The sequence below is a fragment of the Siniperca chuatsi genome, linkage group LG23 (assembly GCF_020085105.1).
Source record: "Siniperca chuatsi isolate FFG_IHB_CAS linkage group LG23, ASM2008510v1, whole genome shotgun sequence".
Lineage (NCBI taxonomy): Eukaryota > Metazoa > Chordata > Actinopteri > Centrarchiformes > Sinipercidae > Siniperca > Siniperca chuatsi.
In genome coordinates, this window is record NC_058064.1 from 1,746,096 (window position 1) to 1,773,391 (window position 27,296).

General features: G+C 41.9%; 4 protein-coding genes across 4 annotated transcripts; 2 read left to right on the plus strand and 2 right to left on the minus strand.

Moving 5' to 3' along the window:
- The first annotated feature begins 9,350 nt into the window (after nt 1-9,350).
- LOC122871603 lies at nt 9,351-17,829 on the plus strand. Its single transcript, XM_044186920.1, has 5 exons — nt 9,351-9,744; nt 10,994-11,061; nt 14,833-15,218; nt 16,199-16,202; nt 16,402-17,829. Exons 1-5 carry the CDS (start codon nt 9,438-9,440, stop codon nt 16,819-16,821), a joined length of 1,185 nt encoding a protein of 394 aa, XP_044042855.1. The 5' UTR covers nt 9,351-9,437; the 3' UTR covers nt 16,822-17,829.
- Nucleotides 14,819-15,309, plus strand: LOC122871421 (histone H2B 1/2-like). The gene has a single exon (XM_044186523.1). The coding sequence runs from the start codon at nt 14,845-14,847 to the stop codon at nt 15,220-15,222; it is 378 nt and encodes a 125-aa protein (XP_044042458.1). The 5' UTR covers nt 14,819-14,844; the 3' UTR covers nt 15,223-15,309.
- Nucleotides 17,830-17,978: 149 nt separating the features above from the next.
- LOC122871422 (histone H4) lies at nt 17,979-20,262 on the minus strand. The gene has a single exon (XM_044186524.1). The coding sequence runs from the start codon at nt 18,537-18,539 to the stop codon at nt 18,228-18,230; it is 312 nt and encodes a 103-aa protein (XP_044042459.1). The 5' UTR covers nt 18,540-20,262; the 3' UTR covers nt 17,979-18,227.
- A 299-nt stretch (nt 20,263-20,561) lies between these two features.
- LOC122871254 (histone H2A-like) lies at nt 20,562-21,569 on the minus strand. Its single transcript, XM_044186152.1, has one exon. It carries the CDS (start codon nt 21,548-21,550, stop codon nt 21,161-21,163), a length of 390 nt encoding a protein of 129 aa, XP_044042087.1. The 5' UTR covers nt 21,551-21,569; the 3' UTR covers nt 20,562-21,160.
- Between the last annotated feature and the right edge of the window lie 5,727 nt (nt 21,570-27,296).

Genomic DNA, 27,296 nt, shown 5'->3' on the forward strand with positions numbered 1-27,296 from the left:
TATTTACTCAACATTACTGAGGAAATGTTTAAATGTAAGAAACCACAGACTCATATCAAAATTTACATGCACTGATCTTTCCTATCATAGCTGTCATATACTGGAGATAATAGGTGAATATTCAAGTATATTAGTGCGGTTCTGTGCAGCTAAAAAGACTTGTTTTCCTAATTTGATGCACATCACCATAACATAACAGCATTTCAGTGACATGTTGAAATAGTCAGCCAGCCAAGATTTATATTTAAAATCAAGTCACCAGAGTCATTATTACTGGATCGGACTACAATCAAGGGTCTAGAAGTAATTTTTTGGGATTTTCATGCTCAGTTGCTGTCACCTACATTTTGTCCCTGTCAGGTTACAGCTGACTGAACATTTTAAGAATGTAATATATACAGTAAGATCCCCGCATTTAATCATCCAACAAATTAAAGTGTGGAACAGGTCCCGGATCCTCTCGGGTCCACAGTCCCAAGCTTTAAGATGTGTGCGAACCGTTTCAGTAACACAAAAGTATTTAACTTTTCCTTGATTTGGCTCGACTGAAAGTTTTTGATTGAGGTTGAGGACTTTCTATTATTAGTATGAAAATGGAAAAGTATCATTTTTGACTTCCAAAATATAACGTGGGCTCGGTAAACGCCAAGCTGACCAGATAACTAACGTGGAGAAGAAACATCCTGGCTCGTCGTTCTGGGGGATTTTAACAGAGCACAGTAGGTGTCCCACCAGGGATTCAGACACTCTGGACCGTCTGGTTCATAATAATAATAATAAAACTTTATTTATAGAGCACTTATCAAAACAAAGTACAAAGTGCTTCACACCAAGAGAAATAAAATACCACAGTGAATCAGAAACTAAAATGTGCTACGCCTGTAGCTGGAATTACAGGCCTGCTTTGACTGCACTGACTGGAGGTTTTGAGGCTGGATGAACTCTCGCACACTGAGGACGTCTGTGTGCCGACTAAAACCTTCTGCACATACAGCCACAGTAAACCCTGGTTTATTTTTATTTTTTTAATAAATCTTTCTTAAGTTTCAACAAGTTCAACACAAAAAAAAAACAAAAGCACAACATAGATATTTCAATACATTATTATATATGGATATTCTACATAATACAAAGTGATATAACGCTTGCTAACAATACGAGGAGCCAAGCGGTAAAGTGCGCAGAGAGAAAAGATCTTTAAAAGTCCAGTATGATCCAGGGAAGTGATGGTCTTTTATCTAAAGTCCTCCTCCTCCGGAGGTCAGTCAGCACATGTTTCACCACCATGTTGCTGTCGATGACAGTCTGCTGAAAGACCATGGAGCATCTAGTCTTCCAGATCTTCAGACAGACGATGCTGATGACCAGCTGAAACAGTTCTTTTTGTTTTGTAGGCAAATTCTCTTCAAGGAGGCCGTACATGACTGAGTTGTAATTGACGGTGAAGGAAAGGCCAAGACCCTTCGAAGTGGTCCAGACCTCCTGAGCCCTGTCGCAGTCTATGAGGAGGTGCTGTTGTGTCTCATCGGAGTTACAATAAATCATTGGACAGATTTTAGTGGTGACGTAGCAACTCCATGAGACAACAGCTCTGACAGGGAGTCTGCCGACCGAGATGAGCCACTGGACATCATGAATGCTCTCCGAGAGGTTTTTGCTCTTTAATAATTTTAATATCTCTGTGCATACACCATCACCCACATTTCTATATTTAATTAACCCACCGTATCTATAATCATTAATCTTTGTTAAAAAATATTTTACTTGTAATAGGGGACACGTCTGTCCCTGGCCCGTCTCTTCTGCCATAGTGAGCCGTCCCCGACCCAGAGAGCAGTCAACCTGATCCCCAGCTCCAAAGCTCCCAGACCCCCAAAGTCTCTGCTTTTAAACAGTTCACGTTTAGTGACCTCCCTGGTTGTTCCCCAGACCAAGTTCACACACTGCTTGTTGAGTTGGATCATCATCTTGTGTGAAGGGGGGAAGATGTTTGACAGGAAGAGGAGTTTGGACAGGACGAAAGTTTTAACGATGTTAATTCTTGATTTATAATTTGTATTTTTTCTTTAATTTCACACAGTTTTGTCTCCCAGTTTCTTTCACCGCATTCTTTGTTACAGATGGTCAAACCCAGTGTTTTCATTTCTTGTTTAACAAGTATATTAATATCACGTCTGCCGCTCTCTGCTCCGATCCAAACTCCCTCTGTTTTGGCATGATTTAGATTTGCACCGGCAGCCAGCTCATACAAACTTAAATGACTGGTTAAAACATCCATCTCCAGCTGATTTTTAATAATAACAGTGACGTCATCGGCGTAAGCCATAGCTGTTACGTTCGACGCATGTCTTACACGTGTGCCCGAGATAAGACGGTCAGAGTTAATTACATTAATTAAAGGATTAATTGCCAGGATGTATAACGCAGGACTCAGAGGACAGCCCTGCTTCACACCTCTGTCTGCTTCCAGAGACTCAGTTAAAACCCCGTTGACATTTACACACGCGCTCGATTTGACATACAGACATTTGACCACATTAATAAAAGCATCAGGAAAGCCATATGACTTCCTGACAGTCCAGAGGTGATCTGATCAAGGCCAATAATAAAAAATAAAAAACCTTTTTATCTGGTTTGTGTAGGATTTCTCGGAGGACACACAGGTTGTCCCACATGAGCCGGCCTTTAATGGCACACGTCTGTTCTTTAGCAATAATTTCATCTAAAATGTAATTTAATTATCTTAGCCAGAATTTTATAATCAGTATTCATAATAGTGAGATGTCTGTAATTGTCCAGATCTGTGTCATCGCCTTTCTTGAACAACAGACACAACACACCCTGATAAAAAGAGTCCCCCATACAGCCGCTGTTCAAGCCTTCGTCACACACTGAGGTGTAAAGCTGGTAAAACTCAGACGGGAGGCCGTCTGGACCCGGACTCTTCCCTACATTCAGCTGTTGGATGGCCTGCATCACCTCGTCTGTTCTGATCTCAGTCAGGAGAGAGAAGTCCAGAGAGCTGTGCGAGGGCACGTTATCCAACAAAATATCCACACAGTCTGTATCGATTTCTATTTTCTTATATGCTTTGGCACATAAAGCTCTTATTACCTCTCTTTTCTGAACTTCACTGTGAACAACGACACCATCTTGATTTTTTATGGATTTAATGAATTTACTTTATTTGTTTTTGACCAATTTTAAGGGCGTGGGGTATATTTCCTCTGTTGTTGATTTCTGTTTACAGATACTGTATAATAATTCGTCATTTAAATTATCTATTTGTGTTTTTAAGTCTGCCATAGTTTCATCCTCTATTAAGGACAGTTTCTTCTTTTAAGAGAATATATTGTTTCATTAAAATATTTTATTGTCTGTTTTTAACTTTATTTAATTCTCTACATTTAAATTTTAAAAAAGTCTTGTATTCTAAATTTTAGCATTTCCCATAATTTAATATCAGATTTGGTCAGACATTTTAATTGTACTATTTTGTGGATTTCCTGCTTCAGTTCGGATATTATATCTGTGTTTTTTAAGCACTGAGTGTTTAATTTCCAGAAGCATCTTTTTTCTGAAGGTCCAGCAGAAACAACTGATTTCACTATGAGGTGGTCTGAGAAATCATTTAACACTGTGCCGTAGTGATTCACAGTGAAGTGTTGGGAAACATATCTTCTATCAATACGTGTTTTTGTTTTTGAGTCAAATCTGGTAAATTCAACAGCAGTGGGATTGACAGCTCGACACACGTCCGTCAGCTTGGCTTCTGAACAGAGTTTCCCCTCAGGACTCAGTTTAAATACGCTGGAGCTGCACCTGTCGTTCTCCTCTGTCACGGTGTTAAAATCTCCACATAAAACAATACTGTAGCCAACCAACAACAGTTGTTCCAGTTTTTTTAAATAAACGGGTTTTCTTTCGAGCACCAGGGGCAGTGTAAACATTTATAATTCGGTATTTTTCCCCTCGATAACAACAATCTAGCATCAGCAGTCTACCTGGGATAATGTCTCTTCTAAGAAGAACAACTTCCCTTGTTTTAAAAAAATATTCCTGCCCCATCTGCACTGCTTTCACCTATTGATATTGCACACGTCCCCTTTAGCCGTAGATCTGACACTTTATCCACATCTTCATTAGTTTTAAGTCTCAGTTCCTGGGCACAAAGTCAGTTTTCAATAAATAATTTATTTTTTTTGTTGTCTATACGCGCTGGACTGGACACCACGAGCACTCCAGGTGGCGATTTTCAGGAAGCCCATGATGAGAAGGAGGGATGTCAAGTCTTTTTTTTTTATTTGTGTGCTTTGCTCGTCTCTTTTTTGTGACTGTCTCGAAAGGTAAATCACTCTGAGACTCAACGGGGGCAGAAAACTCTGAAGGGGGGGAGGACCTGACTCACTGTCGGACGACCCAGAGTCCGCTTCGGAGAGCGGAGTGCTGCAGGCCGGCTGACCTGCCAGTAACCTGGGGGGGCTGAAATCGGAGCTCGGAGACTCGCTCGCACTCTCATAACACTGTTCACCATCGTCCTTGTTCACTAAAATCTTTATAATCGTGGATTTCATCTTGGCTACTGATACTTGAACTTTCCTCACCTGGCAGAGAGGTGGGGTCGTGAAGTAGATTTGCTGTGTTTTTGTAAACTTTGTATTTAACTTGTTAAAACTTAATATTTAGAATTTTAAAAAGTGAAGAAGAGGAGCTGCTGGAGACGACACTTCCGAAATGGGTTGAATCTGTGGCTGTTGGGCTCGCTGAGGGGCGAGCAGATGGACTTCGGGCTGAAGGGAGGAGGGAAAGGTTCCCGGCTGCCGCTGGGCGGCTGGAGGAGGACCCGGCTGCCGCTGGGCGGCTGGAGGAGGACCCGGCTGCTGCTGGGCTCTTGCTTTGTTGACGTAGGAGGCAGGACAGCTAAAGAAAGTGTGGCCTTTTTCGCCACACAAACTGCACAAACTCTCCAAAGGTGCACTCTTTGGCTTTGTGGCCCAGGCTGCCACATCTCCAGCGCTTCACGCTGGGACGCTGCTTCACCTGGTGGTCGGCAGACTGACAGATGAAGCAGCTGATGGACTGTCCTGAGTAGATGAATCGCCCATTGTAGGGACCGAGGGAGATGGAGTTGGGGATTTGTAATACCGAGCCATTAGAGTTTTTACGCATCTTCACTTTGTACTTCCTGTCCCTGTACCATATGCCGAATTTGTCGACGGGTTTGACTGGATGCAGGATGTCACAGAATCTGCGCAGGTAAAGCTCGATGTCATGATCCGGGATTCTACTGGTCCAAAATTTTACTACCAGAGTGGTAATGTCCATTTGAATGGATGACTCTATGGACCAGTCCTTCCATTTAGGATCTCTGTTTTTTGAAGCCTGTATTTCAAGGAAGCGTCGCAGAGGAGCTTCCTGGAAGAAACACAGCTCGAAGTCTCTCTTGTTTGGTAGGGCAATGAAGGAGTACACGTCAGTGGTGTTAATCCAGCAGGAGTCAAAAAGGAGGACCTCACCGACATAATCTGGGTTTGGAGGGTCTCCATTACCGGTGTATTTCAAACGAACCCAAAATTCCCCAATTTTTAGGCATATTGCGGTAAACTTCCAAGGGGGGGCCACGGTGGTTAAGGGGGGCCGGGCGCTAAGCGGCCACGAGGGCACCGTATGACTGTGTACTGTTTTTTTTTTTGTTTTTTTTTATTTATGTTTAAACAAGTTCAATGTAAAGGAGAGACGATACAAACAACCGCCAAAAGGTGATTTCACAAACTTCCGGTCTTGTTTCCGCCTTTGCTTTTTTTTTTTTTTTTAAATAAATATCAACAGGTTACATACAAAAATTGTCCAGAAACACAGCATAAATAATTCAAAACAGGAATATTACACAAAATACAAAGTGGAAAAAGTGATAAAGTGCATAGTGCGGTGAGATATTAAAAGTCCAGTATGATCCAGGGAAGTGATGGTCTTTTATCTAAAGTCCTCCTCCTCCGGAGGTCAGTCAGCACGTGTTTCACCACCATGTTGCTGTCGATGACAGTCTGCTGTATAACCATGGAGCATCTAGTCTTCCAGATCTTCAGACAGACGATGCTGATGACCAGCTGAAACAGTTCTTTTTGTTTTGTAGGTAACTTCTCTTCAAGGAGGCCGTACATGACTGAGCTGTAGTTAACGGTGAAGGAAAGGCCGAGACCCTTCGAAGTGGTCCAGACCTCCTGAGCCCTGTCGCAGTCTATGAGGAGGTGCTGTTGTGTCTCATCAGAGTTACAATAAATCATTGGACAGATTTTAGTGGTGACGTAGCAACTCCATGAGACAACAGCTCTGACAGGGAGTCTGCCGACCGAGATGAGCCACCGGACGTCTCGAATGCTCTCCGAGAGGTTTTTGCTCTTTAATATTTTTAATATTTCTGTGCATTCACCAACACCCACATTTCTATATTTAATTAACCCACCGTATCTATAATCATTAATCTTTGTTAAAAATGATTTTACTTGTAAAATCACACCAGTTAATCTGTAAGTACTGATATTGTGTAGTGAAATCACTGTAAGTGAGTTTATAATAAGGGACACGTCTGTCCCTGCCCCGTCTCTTCTGCCATAGTTAGCCGTCCCCGACCCAGAGAGCATTCCTGGAGATGGCAGCACTTCCATTTTAACAAAGGCGACAGTCAACCTGATCCCCAGCTCCAAAGCTCCCAGACCCCCAAAGTCCCTGCTTTTAAACAGTAGTTCACGTTTAGTGACCTCCCTGGTTGTTCCCCAGACCAAGTTCACACACTGCTTGTTGAGTTGGATCATCATCTTGTGTGAAGGGGGGGAAGATGTTCGCCAGGAAGAGGAGTTTGGACAGGATGAAAGTTTTGACGATGTTAATTCTTGCCCCGCCCACTCATGTTTGCTTGATAACGGTTGCAGTCGTTTATCACAGCAGGTCTTCCAGGTCCTGAAGCAGCAAAACAGCCCCAGACCATCACACCACCACCCCCATATTTTACTGTTGGTATGATGTTCTTTTTCTGAAATGTCGTGGTACTTTTACGCCAGATGTAACGGGACGCACACCTTCCAAAAAGTTAAACTTTTGTCTCGTCAGTCCGCAGAGTATTTTCCCAAAGGTCTTGGGGATCATCAAGATGTTTTCTGGCAAAAATGAGACGAGCCTTAATGTTGTTTTTTGCTCAGCAGTGGTTTTCGACTCTGCCATGTCTCTTTCTTATGGTGGAGTCATGAACACTGACCTTAACTGAGGCGAGTGAGGTCTGCAGCTCTTTGGATGTTGTTGTGACCTCTTGGATGAGTCGTCGCTGCGCTCTTGGGGTCATTTTGGTCGGCCGGCCACTCCTGGGAAGGCCATTTGTGGATAATGGCTCTCACTGTGGTTCGCTGGAGTCCCAAAGCTTTAGAAATGGCTTCATAACCTTTTCCAGACTGATAGATCTCAGTTACTTTCTTTCTCATTTGTTCCTGAATTTCTTTGGATCTCAGCATGATGTCTGGCTTTTGAAGATCTTCTGGTCTACTTCACATTGTCAGGCAGGTCCTGTTTAAGTGATTTCTTGATTGAGAACAGGTGTGGCAGTAATCAGGCCTGGGTGAGGCTAGAGAAACTGAACTCAGGTGTGATAAACCACAGTTAAGTTATGTTTTAACAGGTGGGACAATCTCTTTTTCACACAGGGCCATGTAGGTTTGGATTTAGTTTTCCCTTAATAATAACAACCTTCATTTAAAAACTGCGTTTTGTGTTTACTTGTGTTATCTTTGACTAATATTTAAATTTGTTTGATGATCTGAAACATTTAAGTGTGACGAACATGCAAAAAAAAAAAAGAAATCAGGCAGTATGTCTTTGCACATATTAGCTTAATGTCTGTTTACCTTGCTGGGCTTGTTGTCCTTGTTTTTACATGTATTTCTGTGTATGTACACCGAGAGCAACGAAAAACCAGAGTCACATCCCTTGAATGTGTTCACATACCTGGCCAATAAAGCTGATTCTAAATGGTAACTGTAGTAGGTGAAAGGAACTAATGTTGCTTTACTTGAGTACTTTTATACTTTTACTCTTCCACACTGCAGCACTAAGTCATTTGTACACATCAGAATCAGAATCAGAATCAGAAATACTTTATTGATCCCCGTAGGGAAACTCTTTGTTACAGTAGCTCGCCTTTACGTATAGGTAAGTTATGGTGCTAAAATCATTTTTTTATTCACATATATAACAAACATCTTTAACTGTCTTCACAAAACACTGTTTAAGTTTGAGTTTTATTTACACACACACAGATATTTTTACACTTTAATTTTAACCAGGTATCAGGTATTTGTGACCACTAGATGACCAGCTGGATGGGTAAGAGGAAATCTGTTAATGTTGTGTGTGGTACATGTCTGGTAAACATCAGTATCATAAATTGTAAGAAGCTGAGGTTTTTTAAATAATCAAATGAGCTGATGAGGTGCAAGAATTTGATCTTTGTGATTCTAACAAAACGTAAAAAGTGTGTGGCTCTTAGAGGAGCCATTAGCTCTTTACTGGTGAGTTTAACATGTTAACTGTACCATTTACAATTACAAAATATTAGTTATATATATATTAATACCAAATCTTTGCGAGTGCTTTTGACTTCTAGATAAACCGAGTATGCTGAAACACCAGCGTCATGGACAGAATCAAATAATTTATCATCATAACCACCTACCAATGGCTGTGCACTTACTTACTGTTGAGCAGCACGCACCTTATTCTGTTTTACAGAACAACCAAACTGTAAAATATTCAAACAGCACCACCCATTAAATGAATCTGTCGCACAGGCTTCAATTTAATCTTCAGTTAATATGGATTTCACGTCCACAAATCCAAATGAACTGGCTCCAAACCCTGTTATTAATATAGAACTGCACAACCCAAAACAACATGGCACCATACAGAAGTAAAACTGTCAATATTCTAGTTGAATTTGGTGAAATAGACTTGAACTAAATGAACAAAAACACAAAGTAGAAGCTGTGATGTTGAATATTTGAGAATCAGACAATTATAGTCCATGTTGGTGCCCATGTAAGGACTTTAGAGGCCAATAGAAATGCGTGTCAATGTTTTTGCTTTTATTTTAAAATAAATGTTTCTTAACCCTAAATGCTGCTGCTCGCAGTCTGAAGAACAGGACGGTCGGAGGGTATTTTATAAACTGAAATACAAGTTGTATTAATAAAAATACACTGAAATGTGTTGTAATGTTAAACTCAATAAAGATCTGTAAAAAAAAAAGATAATTGTGGGGCTGAGCTTGAGCTGTCTGTCTTCAACTACGTCCGCGGAATGACTTTAAGTACCGACGCTCTGGACCCGTTAGCCATCAGTTACTTTCTTAGATTTGCTTTCGGTTTTTCAACGGAACAAACGAGACTGAGAAAATGAGTGGGCGGGGAAAAGGCGGCAAAGGGCTCGGTAAAGGCGGCGCCAAGCGGCACCGTAAAGTGCTCCGCGACAACATCCAGGGCATCACCAAGCCCGCCATCCGCCGCCTGGCTCGCCGCGGCGGCGTGAAGCGCATCTCCGGCCTGATCTACGAGGAGACCCGCGGGGTGCTCAAGGTCTTCCTGGAGAACGTAATCCGCGACGCCGTCACCTACACCGAGCACGCCAAGAGGAAGACCGTCACCGCCATGGACGTGGTGTACGCGCTCAAGAGGCAGGGCCGCACCCTGTACGGCTTCGGAGGCTGAACCAACACCACCTCCTCATCCGGCTGCAACACAACGGCTCTTTTAAGAGCCACCCAACTCTCCACAAGGGCTGACTTCTCTGTTGTAAAACGCTGCTTTTTATAATGAAACCTTTTAGTTTTCAGTGTAACTATAATTTGAGCAGAGATGGACAGGATGGGGTTTACACAAAGTTTTATACAGGTTTTAAACAAATGTAAAGTCATGTTAAAAAATATAACATTTGACTCCAAACTAACTGTGATATCACAGAAACCTACTAGTGCGTTCATCTGTTGTTCTCATATTTCAGGTGAACCCAAATTGATGAATGTGAAAAGAAACTACACATTATTCAGTAAAGCTTTAACTTGTGCGAGTTTTTAAACTTGGCTCATCAGGTATGCAGTGATCACAATCAGTTGTACAGCGTTAATATGCAGTAAGCTGCTTCTATAAAGGAAGGCGTGATTAATAAGCATCATGGAGGTTATACAGCAATGAACACAATGTGTATGTACTGTTTTTAAAGGTGTCCTAAAGAATAAGACTTTATTTCTGTGATAGTCCATGTCTGATTATGACCTAACTTGTATTTCACCAATTAACCAGACTGTAGCCTAGAAGCTAATCGATAAACGTGCAACATGTTTTTCTGAAATGTAAATGCAGCATTTGAAATGGACACTTAAAACAGCTTTATTACACCTCAGCTCTACATATCTCCTCATGATGTTGTTGTTGTACTGTTTTTTTTATCTGATTTAATTCATGACATTTGAAATCGAAAAGGTTTTTTTAACTTCACTTAACAGATCAACATTCGGACATTTAACGGTAAGTTTCCAGAAGCCCTTCCGGGCACAGGACGGAGGCTTTAACCACAAAATGATCTGAATACTAAGATACTTATATTCTGTCTATTCCAGTTTTTTGTTTTTTTATTTTTTTTTTAGTATCGAAACAACTGGATCGAAAGTGGATTTAAAACTCTACAGATCAGAAAGAGAAGCATTTTTATAGATTTCAGAAAGGAGTGGCAGTAGTTCTATCATTATCCTCAGTGACAGTATTATAATCTACACATATTACATTAAACCCAACATTAATTATGTATTTCAGCTTTTTAAATAACTGCATTTTCTTTGTTCTCTTAGTATAAGACATGAAATGTTTGTCCATTGTAAAAACGATTGATCATGAGGAGTCTCGGTCCGGTATGATATCCCTCTGTTTTGATTCTAACCACCTCGTGGTTTCTGAAGAAGATGCCCACGCCGTCGGCATCATCTTCTCCGACAGAGATCTTAGACAGGCGACGGACATCGGCCGCGTCTGAGCTGCTTTGGAGACGGAGCTCTTGTAAATACAGGAAGTCAAGATCTGTGTTGATAGACTTTTTCTCTTCTACATTTACAAGACTGCAAACCTCTCACGTTCCAGGAAGCCACTTTTAAAACACACATAGATGAAGAGAAAGGAGAGAGATGAGAAAGCACAAAACTACGGGAGAGAGAAGATGTCGAGTTAGTAACTTGCAGTAATGGGATAAAAATGCATACAGAGGGAGAGGAGGAGAGAGGAAAGAGGTGCATCGTGGGAGGTCTCCCATGGTGATGGTTCAGGGCTCACCTGAGCCAGCCCTAACTATAAGCTTTATTAAAGAGGAAAGTCTTAAGCCTACTCTTAAATGTGGAGATGGTGTCTGCCTCCCGAACCCAAACTGGGACCTGATTCCACAGGAGAGGAGCTTGATGACTGAAGGCTCTGGCTCCCAGTCTACTTTTGGAGACTCTAGGAACCACAAGTAACCCTGCATCCTGGGAGCGCAGTGGTAATAAGGTATCATGAGATGTTTAAGATACGATGGTGCCTGACCATTAAGAGCCTTGTAGGTGAGGAGTGTGAGAATTAAAAATTTTAATGAAGGTTGCTTGCCTATTATATTAATACCATGTTGAAACTTTTTTACACACACACACACACAGGGCATGAGGTTTAACAATTCAAAGTGTTGTCCTGCTGACTGCAGGGAAAAGTTGATTAGCTGTTCCAAACAGGCTTACATTTATACAAAGAAACAGGGATATCAGAAAGAACATCATGTACTGAGGACAGTATGTATTGTAATGACCATGAGAGGAAAAGTATCAGTTTTGGGGAACGAAGCAGAGACTTTAGCAACTTACAGAGGAAGTGTAGGATTCCTCCACTAGGGCGCTGTCTCCACACGAAGGGTGGAGGCTGGACCAGCCTGTGCACCACCGGAGGGAGAGCTCAGTCTAAACCACAGCTCCTCCCCACCTCTGTAGAAACCTATCAGATAGTTGTACATTTTCATTTAAAACTCTGTGTAATGTTAAGAATAGCATTCTTTTTTAGGATGATGGCTACAGATTAACAGCGTGCTGACTGTGGTTTACTGAATAGAAATGATCCTTGTACAAGATGCTTTTGATCCTCCAATGCTTTAATAAATGCCAAATTAAGGAATAGCTTCTCTCCAGACTTTTCTTTTGCAAATAAACGAACGCGCTGACAGGAGAAGGATTTTAAATTCTATTCTGGATTTTACAGCGAGCCAGTAAGAGAAGCAAATATTAGAGAGATATGATCTCTTTCCCTAGTTCTTGTCAGTACACAGTTCACGTGCCGCAGCAATCTGGATCAACTGGAGAGTCTTAAGGGACTTATTCGGGCAGACGGATAATAAGGAATTTCTTGTTACTTCTAGTCCAGCCTAGAAGTAACAAATGCATGCACTAATTTTTCAGCATCATATTGAGTTCAATCTCAAAAATCTCAAAGTCAGTATTTAATAAATTATTTATTTTCTGATGTCTATAAACTGTGAGAATTAATAACTTAAACGAAGGTTGCGTGCCAATTATAATAATACCGTGTTGAAACTTTTGTACACACAAGCAGGCCATGAAGCTTAACGCTTTAAGGCGTTGTTCTGCAGACAGCAGGTCTGCAGGAAAGAGTTTGACTAGCTGTTGCAACAAACTTGCACTTATACAAAGAAACAGGAATATCAGAAAGAACATCATCTACTGAGGACATTACGTTATGACCACAAGGAGAAGTAGCAGTTATGGGGAGCGACGCAGAGTCAGTAAACAACTCACTAACAGGAAGTGGGGTTCTATTATTAAACCCTGTGTAATGTGAAGAAGAGTACTCTTTTCTAGGATGTTGTTGTGGTTTACTGAATCCTCCAATGCTTTAATAAACGACAAATTGAGAAATAGACTTTCTCCGGACTGTTCTTCCACAAATAAACAAACGCGCTGACAAAACACTCGACTGAACACCACGAACACTTCAGGCAATTTTCAGGGAGCCCATCATAAGGAGGAGGGATGTCAACTCTACGGTGAAGGTTTATTATCGAGACGTTTTTCCTTTTTATTAGATGTGTGCTTCGCTCGTCTCTTTTTGTAGCTACTTCGAAAGGTATTTCACTCTGAGACTCAGTGGGGGCAGAAACTGAATTACTGTCAGACAAAAGTGACTCTGAGGGCGGAGAGAGCGGAGCGCTGCTGGCCCACTGACCTGTAAACTGGGGGGGCTGAAGTCGGAGCTCAGTGACTGGCTCGCACTCGTAACACTGCTCGCCATCATCATTGTTTGTGGGGAGGACAGGCGGGTTCCCTGCTGTTGCTGGGATGCTGACGGAGAACCAGGCTGCTGCTTGGCGGCTGGAGGTGGCCCAGGCTGCCACATCTCCAGCGCTTCACGCTGGGACGCTGCCTCACCTGGTGGTCGGCAGACTGACAGATGAAGCAGCTGATGGACTGTCCTGAGTAGATGATTCGCCCATTGTAGGGGCCGAGGGAGATGGAGTTGGGGATTTGTGATATAGAGCCATTAGAGTCTTTACGCATCTTAACTTTGTACTTCCTGTCCCTGTACCATATGCCAAATTTATCGACGGGTTGGATTGTATGCAGGATGTCACAGAATCTGCGCAGGTATAGCTCAAGATCATGATCCAGGACTCTACTGGTCCAAAATTTAACAACCAGAGTGGTGACATCCATTTGAATGGATGACTCAATAGACCAGTCCTTCCACTTAGGATCTCCGTTTTTAGACGCTTGAACTTCCAAGAAGCGTCGCAGAGGAGCTTCCTGAAAGAAACACAGCTCAAAGTCTCTTTTGTTTGGCAGAGCTATGAAAGAGTACACATCAGTGGTGAAGTGAGAACCTCGCCAATGCGATCACGGTTTGGAGGGTCACCGTTGCCGGTGTATTTCATACAAACCCAATACTGGCAAAATTTGGAGGCGTATTGTGGTGAACTGCCGAAGGGGACCGTGGTGGCTTGCTGCCCAGCCGGGCGCTGTGCGGCGACGGGGACACTGTGTAACTATGTCCCGCCTTTAGCTTTTATTTTTTATAAATCTTTATGAAGTTTCAACAAGTTCAATACAAAAAATATACAACATCAACACTTTTACACATAGTCTACATCCTACAAAGTGATAAAAGTGCTTGCTAACAATACGAGGAGCCAAGCGATAAAGTGCGCAGAGAGAAAAGATCTTTAAAAGTCCAGCACACGTCTGCTCTTTAGCTATAAATTAATCTAATATGTTGTTTAATCTATTCATATTTATTTTTGGGGGGCCATGACAGCACAACAAAGGGAGCAGAAGACAAGGAAACAGACATTAATGGCCTCCTTTGCTTTTTTTTTTACAACGCCGATGCCAAAACTTATTTGTTTACATACTCACAGACTGACTGTCATCTCTGATGTCTTTTTTTTGTTGTTGTAGTTTTTTCACACTTTATTATTATTATTTAATATACAAATATATTAAGATATAAAATACTGAAATGATTAAGGTAAACAGTTAATAACACATTACCTTGTCTTTCTTAAACTGACTGAGAGAGAGAGAATGCACTCTAACCAGCCAAATAATAAGCACACACACACCAGAGCCGTGTGGCGTTCTGAGACTTCCGCATAGTTACCATGACGCACCGAACATCAGCCAATGGCAGAGCGGGGACAGCACAGGAACGTTTGCATGTATTGGATTTAAGAAGAACCAGCGCGATCATTATTCATACATTTCACTGCGAACAGCGAATTGTTACCATGCCTGAACCACAGCAGAAGCCAGCGCCCAAGAAGGGCTCCAAGAAAGCCGTGACCAAGACCGCCGGCAAGAAGGACAAGAAGAGGAGGAAGACCAGGAAGGAGAGCTACGCCATCTACGTCTACAAGGTGATGAAGCAGGTCCACCCCGACACCGGCATCTCCTCCAAGGCCATGGGCATCATGAACTCCTTCGTGAACGACATCTTCGAGCGCATCGCCGGTGAGGCCTCCCGCCTGGCTCACTACAACAAGCGCTCCACCATCACCTCCAGAGAGATCCAGACCGCCGTCCGCCTGCTGCTGCCCGGGGAGCTGGCCAAGCACGCCGTGTCCGAGGGCACCAAGGCCGTCACCAAGTACACCAGCTCCAAGTAGACGACGACCTTCCTCCTTACTGCCTCCATCTTAAACCCACCAAAGGCTCTTTTAAGAGCCACACACTTTCCCTGAAAGAGCCAAGTTCCAGCAAACACTTATAAAATTAACACCATTATACATGCTGCTTATATAAAAGGACAATATCCATGTCAAATGTATTCATGATTCTAATTAAACTTTTGTTTAATACATGTTATATTATTTACTTACATACAGTGGCATCGGTTTGCTGGTTAACGTGTTACTTTTATCAGTAACTCGGCAGTGGGGGAAAGTGTTCAGATCTTAATATAAATAAATATATATAATTAATGTCTCCTGCCAGAAAGAGCGGGCGCTACAGATTAAAGTCTCACTGCATTTTATAAACATAAACAAATGATCTAATATCTGATTTTATATGTATTTCACCACCAACTCAACTCTGAGCATAAAGACCTTTTTCTTTGTCACATTATAAGCAGCACTACTGTCAGTTACAGCTGCTACTCCAGAACTGGAGAACCTAACCTTTTATAACCAACCTAACATTTTTTTTTTTGAGTTGCAATATCAGTCAAATATCTACACCTGTGATTTTCTGTATATGAAGTTATATATCTGACATTAATGGGACCAAAGCAGCTGTGGACAAAAGCACAAAATCTGCATACAAGATACTCCTGATATTTTTGTATGTAAATGTTCACATTAAATTTCAGACACATGCAGCTGTCATCTTATCTACCTACCAGTAAATTTATTGATAATATTTTAGTCATTTCACTGCAGTTCTGACCTGAATTATGTTTATAATTATGTTATATTACAAGAGTACGGTCTCAAACTGCTCTATAGAAAAAGTGCAATGAGATAAAAGGCGCTATATAAATAAAATTGTATGAATTATTAATTAATTAATTAACGTTATCAACGTTAATTAACGTTAACGTTAATCTGTGTTATGTGTTTAATTATTGTTATTAACCTTTAGAAATGTACCAAACAATAGTTTACTTAACGGCTGCCCTGGGAGCGGGTAATTTGAATATCTTTTGTCCAATAGATGAGCGGCTGTATCACGTGCATCCATTGGACCAATCAGCGTTGCCCGCGCCCCGGCTCTCGCTATATAACGCGGGCAGAGCGCGTCCGGAGCGAGTACTCGTTGAGTTGAGTTGAAAATCAAGCAGCTAGTCGGCAACAATGGCCCGAACCAAGCAGACCGCCCGTAAGTCCACCGGAGGCAAGGCTCCCAGGAAGCAGCTGGCCACCAAAGCGGCCCGCAAGAGCGCCCCGGCCACCGGCGGCGTGAAGAAGCCCCACCGCTACAGGCCCGGCACCGTGGCTCTGCGGGAGATCCGCCGCTACCAGAAGTCCACCGAGCTGCTGATCCGCAAGCTGCCCTTCCAGCGCCTGGTCCGCGAGATCGCGCAGGACTTCAAGACCGACCTGCGCTTCCAGAGCTCCGCCGTCATGGCGCTGCAGGAGGCCAGCGAGGCCTACCTGGTCGGACTCTTCGAGGACACCAACCTGTGCGCCATCCACGCCAAGAGGGTCACCATCATGCCCAAAGACATCCAGCTGGCCCGGCGCATCCGCGGAGAGAGGGCTTAGAAACACACAAACACACACACCTGCCCTGCCCCCCCCAACGGCTCTTTTAAGAGCCACCTACCTCTTCAAAGAGCTCTCATCCTGTAAACACAACCAAAAAGAGTGACAGATGTGATATTAATGTGCTTGTTAAACTAAAAACACTAGGCTTGACCATGTAACAAAATGTGGTGAAAGAAACACATCTTGATTAGAAATCAAGAATTAACATTGTCAAACATTTCCCCCCCAATCAAACAAAATGATCTCAGTGTGTGAACTACCAGCACTCAAAGATAAACTGGTGATTTTACTAGCAAAATTAACGATTATAAATATGGTGGGTTCATTAAATATAAAAATGTACGTGAAGGTACAGAAGTGATAAACTAAAACCCCTCAGAGCATTCGAGGCGTCCGGTGGCTCGTCTGTCGGCAGACTCCCTGTGAGAGCGCTGGTTTCATGGAGTTGTTTTGTCACTGCTGAAGTCTGTCCAATGATTTATTGTAACGACGAAAAACTGTCCAGATGACTACGACTGAAACCTTTTCAATGATAGAACACTCCTGGACGAATGAAGGACTACACCGCCTCTTAGGTAAAAGTTCAGTGAAACCATTTTAGAGAGGCAGCTCATCTGTCATTAATGTCCTAAGAAGAAACGCCAATATTTATCTGCTTTAAAGTTTAATGTCAGTTTTTGAGACACAGGTGATGAGATTTAGCCGACCAAACTAATGTCAGAGTACCGAGAGGATAAATAGAAGTCTACAACTATATTATATAATATAAACAATGCATCACTTAGTCCTTTATTACAGGACTGTAATAAAAGTTTATTGCAGGAGTGTTGTATTGCTGCTGCATTAGTTTTAGTTAAATGTTAAACTGGCAACTGATCAAATCAACACGAAGTATACAGTACATATACACTGTCACCTCATTTGCAGATCCCTTATATTTCTCTCTGAAACTTCAAATGCATTGAATTTGTGATTAAATTAACTAAAAAATAGCTAAGCTCTCAGTTGTCATGTCAGGGATTTTTAATCACTTGGACATTGTAGCAGCAAAATGTGCTGTTTTCCAATATGTTGTGTGATCATATTGTAAGTAATTGTGATTTGGAACTGCACTGAATGGACATCATGCACGTGCACACAGACAATACTAGTTATTAAATTCAAATGAGCTTTATTGGCATGGGAGACAAACCTCTAATTTCTGAAGCCAGTTTCAACACAAGATGTTTGGGGTTAAAAGCTTGTTTCTCAGGTGAAGCAGAGGCAGTTTACAGTTACAGTGGAACTGCACAGATACGAGATATTATCATTCATATAATAAACAGGAAGTCAGCCCTTGTGGAGAGTTGGGTGGCTCTTAAAAGAGCCGTTGTGTTGCAGCCGGATGAGGAGGTGGTGTTGGTTCAGCCTCCGAAGCCGTACAGGGTGCGGCCCTGCCTCTTGAGCGCGTACACCACGTCCATGGCGGTGACGGTCTTCCTCTTAGCGTGCTCGGTGTAGGTGACGGCGTCGCGGATTACGTTCTCCAGGAAGACCTTGAGCACCCCGCGGGTCTCCTCGTAGATCAGGCCGGAGATGCGCTTCACGCCGCCGCGGCGAGCCAGGCGGCGGATGGCGGGCTTGGTGATGCCCTGGATGTTGTCGCGGAGCACTTTGCGGTGCCGCTTGGCGCCGCCTTTACCGAGCCCTTTGCCGCCTTTTCCCCGCCCACTCATTTTCTCAGTCTCGTTTGTTCCGTTGAAAAACCGAAAGCAAATCTAGGAAAGTAACTGGTGGCTAACGGGTCCAGAGCGTCGGTACTTAAAGTCATTCTGCGGACGTAGTTGAAGACAGACAGCTCAAGCTCAGCCCGCAGACCTGACTGTTCTTCTCCAAGCTAGAGACTGCGAGCAGCTGCATTTCCGGATAAGAAAAAATCCTTTAAAATAAAAGCAAAAACATTGACACGCATTTCTATTGGCCTCTAAAGTCCTTACATGGGCACCAACATGGACTATAATTGTCTGATTCTCAAATATTCAACATCACAGCTTCTACTTTGTGTTTTTGTTCATTTAGTTCAAGTCTATTTCACCAAATTCAACTAGAATATTGACAGTTTTACTTCTGTATGGTGCCATGTTGTTTTGGGTTGTGCAGTTCTATATTAATAACAGGGTTTGGAGCCAGTTCATTTGGATTTGTGGACGTGAAATCCATATTAACTGAAGATTAAATTGAAGCCTGTGCGACAGATTCATTTAATGGGTGGTGCTGATTGAATATTTTACAGTTTGGTTGTTCTGAAAAACAGAATAAGGTGTGTGCTGCTCAACAGTAAGTAAGTGCACAGCCATTGGTAGGTGGTTAAACAGGTGAAAAAACATGAACTGAACACAAACTTGTTTTATTTCCTGTCCTGCCATGAGCTGATTCACCAGAGAGGAGCTCATATGCAAAATGTACCTGATTCTGTCCATGACGCTGGTGTTTAAATGTAAACAACATTGTGATTTTAGCATGTGTGTAAATAGAAATTGGTGCTGCTCATACAAAGTGCTTAACATGGTTGAACCAGGATTAAAACATTTCATGAGGCAAATAAAAAAAAAGACCATTAAAAATACAATGAAATGAAGTTTAGAGAAGTGATCCAGGAAGTGTACGTACCTTTAGACAAAACTGATGTTTCCTAAATGAATGCATTAATGTGTAGATATAAATGTAGAAGTACTTAAGTAAAGCACCAGTATATCTGAAAAGATACTTAAGTCACTGTCCACCTACTACATTTACAATTTAGACATTTTTATTGCAAATCCATTGTGAAGCTTCTTGCTGTGTAAGGCCACATCCAGTTTTCATTTCAATTCAGCTTCAAACAAATGTTCTTTTCTTCTGGCCAACATGTTTTAAAGTATTATTAATCCCTTAACTGGACTTTTGATGGAGATTAATACAGAAATTACCATAAAATAATGTCATTACACTAAGGAAACAATTCATATTGTATGTATAAATTTTGTTTGCCAAAAAGACATTCACACATTACTGATGTTTGGGATCAAACACCTTTTTAGACCTCTTATGAACAAACTGTTATAAAACTCCAATCCTGATATATTGGGAGGTGTAGTTCTGTGTAGTCAACACCAGCCACAGAGCAGATGAACATCCTTAATATTTAAACCCAACGCATTATTGTCTGCGGTGCACTTCTGACACGTCATGGTGGCCAGTGCTGTTGCATGCTGGGGCAGCAGGCTGAGGGTAGCGGGCGCTAACAGACTCAACAAACCGATCCGTAAGGCCGGTGACATTGTGGGGGTGCAGCTACACGCCTACACTGATAATTAAACTACACGCCATCTTGGACAGCGTCTCCCACCCGCTCCATGACGTGCTGGTCAAACAAAGGAGCGCCTTCAGCGGAAGACTCATCCCCCCACAATGCACCACAGAGCGCCACAGGAAGTCACTCCTGCCTGTGGCCATCAGACTCTTTAACTCCTCCCTCTAAGTGTCAGTCTGTATGACCCGAAGTCACTAAACTGGACATTGATCATTAACATCTCTGCAATACTTGACATGTACTGCAATATACTCTTTTCAGTTTAAAATTCCCTATTTATTGATATTTATTCATACTTCTATCACTGCTGTGCAATATCCTCCGTCTCATTATAATCTTAATAAGCTGCACTTAACTTGGCAGTTCATGCACTACTACCTTATTATCATCAACTGGTAAACCCACTTGGTACTTAATTTATTTTCTGACCTGTATTATGTTTTGCTTAGTACTTCTCTTCCTGTGTGCACTGACCTACTGCAACAAAAGAGTTTCCCCTCGGGGATCAATAAAGTATTTTTGATTCTGATCTGTTAAGTCATGAGGTATCACAGTGAGAGATAAATATATAGATATATAATGTACATAATAGTTTACCTGTCTCTGTTCAGCTTCCATTAATTGTGTATTATTTAGAGCAGCTTAAAACAGATGTTTATGTGGACACACTGTCAGTAAAGTAACTATAGTATGGTAAGTATGAGAGAGACCTATAAGAGTCTTTCCCTCTCAAGTACATTAGTCAACACTAATCTAATTTGTGGTCATTGTTAAGCTAAAATTTTATTTTAATGTGTAGTAGTCAATTGAGTGTTAGTGTGTAATTGTCTTAGTACCTCACTGGACTAGGGTACAATGTAAATAGTATTAGTTAATGAATAAATGGCCTCATTTAAGTAGGTATTCATTAAACTAATTAGTGAGTGAGACTGTAGGAAGTTGCAGCTTGAGAAGAAGTGGGTGGCTCTTAAAAGAGCCGTTGGGGTGTTTGTTTGTCGGGGAGCTTTACTTGCTCTTGACCGCCTTCTCGGTCTTCTTGGGCAGCAGCACCGCCTGGATGTTGGGCAGCACGCCGCCCTGAGCAATGGTGACTCCGCCGAGCAGCTTGTTGAGCTCCTCGTCGTTGCGGACGGCGAGCTGCAGGTGACGGGGGATGATCCTGGTCTTCTTGTTGTCGCGGGCGGCGTTTCCGGCCAGCTCCAGGATCTCAGCGGTCAGGTACTCGAGCACCGCCGCCAGGTACACCGGAGCTCCGGCACCAACGCGCTGAGCGTAATTGCCTTTCCGGAGCAGCCTGTGGACACGACCCACCGGGAACTGGAGTCCAGCTCTGGATGAGCGGGTCTTGGCCTTTGCTCTGGCCTTGCCGGCGCCGGTCTTTCCTCTTCCAGACATCTTTAAGTCAGCTTGCTTCGTTGAGTAGAAGTAAAATGCTAAAGTACGGCCGAATCCCTCCTTATATAGCTACTAGCGGCTTCTAGCTGCTCGTTCATTGGTCGGATGGATCGTCAGTCTGATCGTCCAATCAGAAACGACGTGTAAAGAAACTAGCGCGATTACACGGCTTCCGCCCGCAGTTTGTGCGATTTCCACAATAAGACATCGCAGAAACGTTTAAATGATCAAAGTAAGAAAAAGTAGAAATTAAAAAAGCTAACACTCCATCAAAAACAGTATCTATAAAGACGGCCAGGTTTATTTATTGAAGTATTGTTTTTATTATGCCATTAACAAAAAATGATGTGTGATTTCATGCTTCTCTCTTGATAATTATTTCATTTCTACAGCAGCTAAAGTCCGTCACAAAACAGGTTTTCACATTTTCACTGAACATTTAACTTTTCTCAGCACAGACAAAAGAAATATCCACTTAGCTTTGAAACAGTAGGCTGCTCTTTATTTTCTGTTTCTCATGTCTATTGATTTTGTCAGTACGTCATCAGAAGGTGAACAGTTCCTGCACAATCTTAAAGGATGACTGGTTGGTATATTAATTTTATTTTATTATTTGGTTAGCTGTAGATAATTTTAACTGACTTACATCTGGACAGTTTCAACTTGACTCATGTGATGCATTCAAATAACTAACTGATTTATTCCTCTTTGGTGCCCTCAAATGGGGAAACAAATCTGTTTCGACACCTGCAACAGTACAGCGGCTCAGATTTGGTTGAACCCGCTACCCAGACTCCCTCATGCTCATCCTATGGATAACAACTTCACACTTTCTTGAGTTCCTCTCCCCCGTCCGTCTTCACCCCTCTTACTCTCTGTCCAATATTGGCCTAGACGAATGAGTGACCACACCGTTTTACTTGAGCTTAGACTGAAAAGGACTGACGTGTATATAAACTCTGATTCCCAACCACTGCAAAATAAAACTGACCTTTAGCTTTGAAACTATAGCAAAACTCTACACACTAACCACCAAACCAGCAAAACATGACGCATCTCTTGCAAAACTCTTCAAACTCTTTTTAATAAAATGTGTTTTTGCATCAATACATCGTTCGAATAAGCACACAAGGCACCAACTACGCATTGATAATATAAATGAAATCCGCTTTTTCTGTGTGCAGGGCATTGCAGTTTGCAATGAAGTTGTGTCAAACATGTAGTAAACGCACACACACACACAGGTATCCACATGTGTAAAGTATGTATTCTGAACATAACACACTATCAGTACAAAATGTTCTAACACTCCTCGAACAACAAAAGCGTAGCAGTAGCAGAAACGTGATGTGTGCAGTGTTGTATGGGCCTAGGGTTGCATGAGGTGTTAAGTTGCCACCACGTTGTCCCGGGACGTTGATGATATTTCTGCTTCCAGCTCCACGACATCTCTGAAAGAGACAAAACAGGGATCAGTCAATATGATGTAGCACCTGCACAAATTCACATCTCAAAGCCGTTCTTTGGTCCTGCAGCTCTCTGAGTCTGATGCAGTTATTTTACAATGTGGGTCTCCTGCTCTGGGTCGACCTCTTCCACCAGATACTGGTTTTCTTGCAGTTCTGTAAAAAAAAAAACGTTTGTTCCAGTGACAGATCCCTCCCTTGTGAAAGTACGGTACATATTATTACTAGTATATCATACTTGCAGTTTCTCATTTCCAAATATCCTGATGACACCTGCAACAGTACAGCGGTTCAGATTTGGTTGAACCTAGACTCCCTCATGCTCATCCTATGGATAACAACTTCACACTTATTTTATTTTATACTTATACCCACCTGGTACTTAATTTATTATCTGACCTGTATTATAGTGTATTGTATTGTTTGCTAGTACTTTCTCCTGTGTGCACTGACGTAAAGGCGAGCTGCTGTAACAAAGAGTTTCCCTTCGGGGATCAATAAAGTATTTCTGATTCTGACAACATGGTCAACCAGAGCCGCTCTGATTTCTTGAGTTCCTCTCCGCCGTCCGACTTCACCCCTCTTACTCTCTGTCCAATATTGGCCTCCATTGTAGAAAAGGTTTCAGTCGTAGTCATCTGGACACTGTTTTCAGAATCAAGATGTTTCGGAAGTCATTCTCAATTGTGAAAAAATGGAACGGGATCTCAGAAATTGATGGATTAATGGAAACTATTAGGTCAGTTTCAGGTGAAACTAGCTAATCAACAGATACTCAGGTAGACTCCTCCCTGAGGGCGGGGCTTATGTAACACAGAGTAGCTTAAATTTCTGAGTTCTCAGACCATTTTCACAATTGAGAATGACTTCCGGATGGGAGCCGAAACGTCTTGATTCTGAAAACAGCGTCCAGATGACTACGACTGAAACCTTTTCTACGATACAACACTCCTGGACGAATGAGAGACTACACCGTCTTACATTGGCCTCCATTGTCGGCCAAACCAAATATTTACGGCCTATTCGTAGAGTGAACTCAGTGTCTAAAAGTGTTTCCACATGTGTCAGTGTGGAAAGGCAGTTGATGCCCATGACCCTGAAAAAGACCTTTGTGCTGGCCCTCAGCTCGGTTCTCCGCATCATTGTCCTCATCACCAGCCTGGTTGTGCTGGCTTATATGGGGGTTCACGGGGCCACACTCAGGGTTGGATCCCTCCTGGCCAGTTTCATAGGGGAGTCGACAGTGACTGCTGTGTTTATCGTCGACAGAAAAACAATGAGATGTCCAATGAGCTGGTGGTGGAGGGCGAGGACTCTGCCCCGATGAGCGGGGTGTGCTCCAGGACTCAGATGGACGCCATTGAAGAGGTCCAGGAGGAGGAGGAGGAACGGGAGTGAACTATGACAGCGACAATGGAGGCCAATGTAAGACGGTGTAGTCTCTCATTCGTCCAGGAGTGTTGTATCGTAGAAAAGGTTTCAGTCGTAGTCATCTGGACGCTGTTTTCAGAATCAAGACGTTTCGGCTCCCATCCGGAAGTCATTCTCAATTGTGAAAATGGTCTGAGAACTCAGAAATTTAAGCTACTCTGTGTTACATAAGCCCCGCCCTCAGGGAGGAGTCTACCTGAGTATCTGTTGATTAGCTAGTTTCACCTGAAACTGACCTAATAGTTTCCATTAATCCATCAATTTCTGAGATCCCGTTCCATTTTTTCACAATTGAGAATGACTTCGAAACATCTTGATTCTGAAAACAGTGTCCAGATGACTACGACTGAAACCTTTTCTACAATGGAGGCCAATATTGGACAGAGAGTAAGAGGGGTGAAGTCGGACGGCGGAGAGGAACTCAAGAAATCAGAGCGGCTCTGGTTGACCATGTTGTCAGAATCAGAAATACTTTATTGATCCCCGAAGGGAAACTCTTTGTTACAGCAGCTCGCCTTTACGTCAGTGCACACAGGAGAAAGTACTAGCAAACAATACAATACACTATAATACAGGTCAGATAATAAATTAAGTACCAGGTGGGTATAAGTATAAAATAAAATAAGTGTGAAGTTGTTATCCATAGGATGAGCATGAGGGAGTCTAGGTTCAACCAAATCTGAACCGCTGTACTGTTGCAGGTGTCATCAGGATATTTGGAAATGAGAAACTGCAAGTATGATATACTAGTAATAATATGTACCGTACTTTTCACAAGGGAGGGATCTGTCACTGGAACAAACGTTTTTTTTTTTACAGAACTGCAAGAAAACCAGTATCTGGTGGAAGAGGTCGACCCAGAGCAGGAGACCCACATTGTAAAATAACTGCATCAGACTCAGGGAGGTAAAGCCGACCTCCATGTGGAACTTTGCTGAAGAAGAGACCGCCGAGTGTTACAGTGCTGGAGAGGAAAGAGGACCTGAGTATGGTTTGGTTTCAGAGGTTCTCTCGACAGACTGAAGGTCTCCATCATGTCGACCTACACACCATTAAAACGCACACTGTAAAGAAGGCCATGCACCTCCACATGTTCATTCATCAGTGTAAATACCTTTGTGTCACGACCTTCTCAACAGTTCTTGTAGTTTTGCATCAGCGGGTGTATTAACCACTTTCATGTGTTCACTGGTTAACAAGGGAGAACTTTTCCTCCTTCGCAGACATGTACATACTATAGACATATTGTGGGACATGTTGGGTTATTATTGTTCACTTTCCACGCAGTCTGGGAGTCCATCTACTTTTGTTTCTCGTTTTCCTGGTAGTATTCAGGCTGTCGTATGTACTGTATATATATTGTATTGGCATTCTTATTTGGCAAATAAATTGCTTTATTATTAAAAAACAGTTTGGCAGAGATAGAACTTAGCTTCAAGCTTCAATATAAAATAAAATTCAATAAAACCTTCATAGCTTCAAGAACCACAGGAAGTGTTTACGCATTCAGACAAAACTGTAAGTTAGATTATGAATGGAAGACCTTCTTCTTCGAGGTGTAACGGCACCGCCACCTTCTGGAGTGAGTTAACTCCTACAGTGTCCGGTTTGTCTGGTTTTTCCCATCAGTCCACGTCCACCACGCTCCAGTCTGCTGTTTAATCCTGATCTTTTCATTTCTCCCATCATGCCCTTTCTCTCCGACATATACTTCCTGCCACATGTTCTACAGTTTCTGGGACCTGACAATGTCCACAAACACACGGTTGCATGCTTCTCTATAATGTGAATTACTGTGTCTTATTCTTAATCTACTCATAATTACCTTTATTCCTCACGATAATCTCTCTGTTTTGAACTGAATGTGAATGTCTTATCTCCTGATCCTGCTGCCCTCTCCCTCTGCTCCTTGTGTTATTGCTCTTCTTTCTTTCTTTTTTCAGATCAATTCATATTTATTGATATAGCCCAATAATCACAAATCTGTATTAGTAAAATTACAGTATGGACACTGAGGATTACTTTACAGTCACAAGACAGACATGAAAATACATCAAATTCTGTAAAACACCGTGTGTACAAGCCCAACTTTTAGTATATTTAGCTGTTTTTCCACTGTATCCATATATTAGTGTGAAAATAAACTATCCTCAATAAACTAATAAAATACAGGTATATTGAATATATTGAATTACACAATGCTACTACTTCAATAACGATATTTGTTTTTAAAAAAAAGCTAGAGCAGTGAGGTTTGAGAGAAGTTTGTAGTATAGACCTGTTAAGGAATAAGAAAAAAAAAATATTAAATTATTATAATATTTAAATTATATTAAAAAATATTAGAGACACATTGAAGTCTGTTAGTTTGATTATATTATCAGCCAATACGGTTAATTATTTTGATATCACGTTGAATATTGCTCTTCAATGTGTTGTCATTATTTCGAATAGCAAGTCCTGGCGATTACTGGATGAACCTGATTTAAGACCGGACGGAGCACTGCAGCCCTGAACTAAACATCTGCATTTATTCATAGTAACAGTGAGACAACAGCGCCACCAAGAGGCAGTATACAGTGAATAATAATGTAACATGATTACATACCTCAGGCCTCTAGCAACTTTATACTTTTTAGAGGAAAAAACATTAGAAAAACAATGCTTTTTATCATTTTTGACATTTTGACACCAGGATATTGTTAAAAACACATAGTTTGAGGAGTACCAGGGAGTTGAGTGCTTAATTGAATTTAATTAATTAATTAGACAGGGTGTAATATAGACCCGATGTATTTCATTTAAGGGTTAAATATGTGCATTTAAACACCATTAAATGTGTCTTTAAA

Bases quoted from the DNA above. Each gene is read 5' to 3' on its own strand.
- LOC122871422 (XM_044186524.1), bottom strand. From the start codon at position 18,539: ATGAGTGGGCGGGGAAAAGGCGGCAAAGGGCTCGGTAAAGGCGGCGCC.
- LOC122871603 (XM_044186920.1), top strand. From the start codon at position 9,438: ATGAGTGGGCGGGGAAAAGGCGGCAAAGGGCTCGGTAAAGGCGGCGCC. The intron at 9,745-10,993 runs GCTGAACCAACA...TGGTTTCTGAAG, and splicing joins CACCCTGTACGGCTTCGGAG to AAGATGCCCACGCCGTCGGC. The intron at 11,062-14,832 runs GTCTGAGCTGCT...CACTGCGAACAG, and splicing joins AGGCGACGGACATCGGCCGC to CGAATTGTTACCATGCCTGA.
- LOC122871254 (XM_044186152.1), bottom strand. From the start codon at position 21,550: ATGTCTGGAAGAGGAAAGACCGGCGCCGGCAAGGCCAGAGCAAAGGCC.
- LOC122871421 (XM_044186523.1), top strand. From the start codon at position 14,845: ATGCCTGAACCACAGCAGAAGCCAGCGCCCAAGAAGGGCTCCAAGAAA.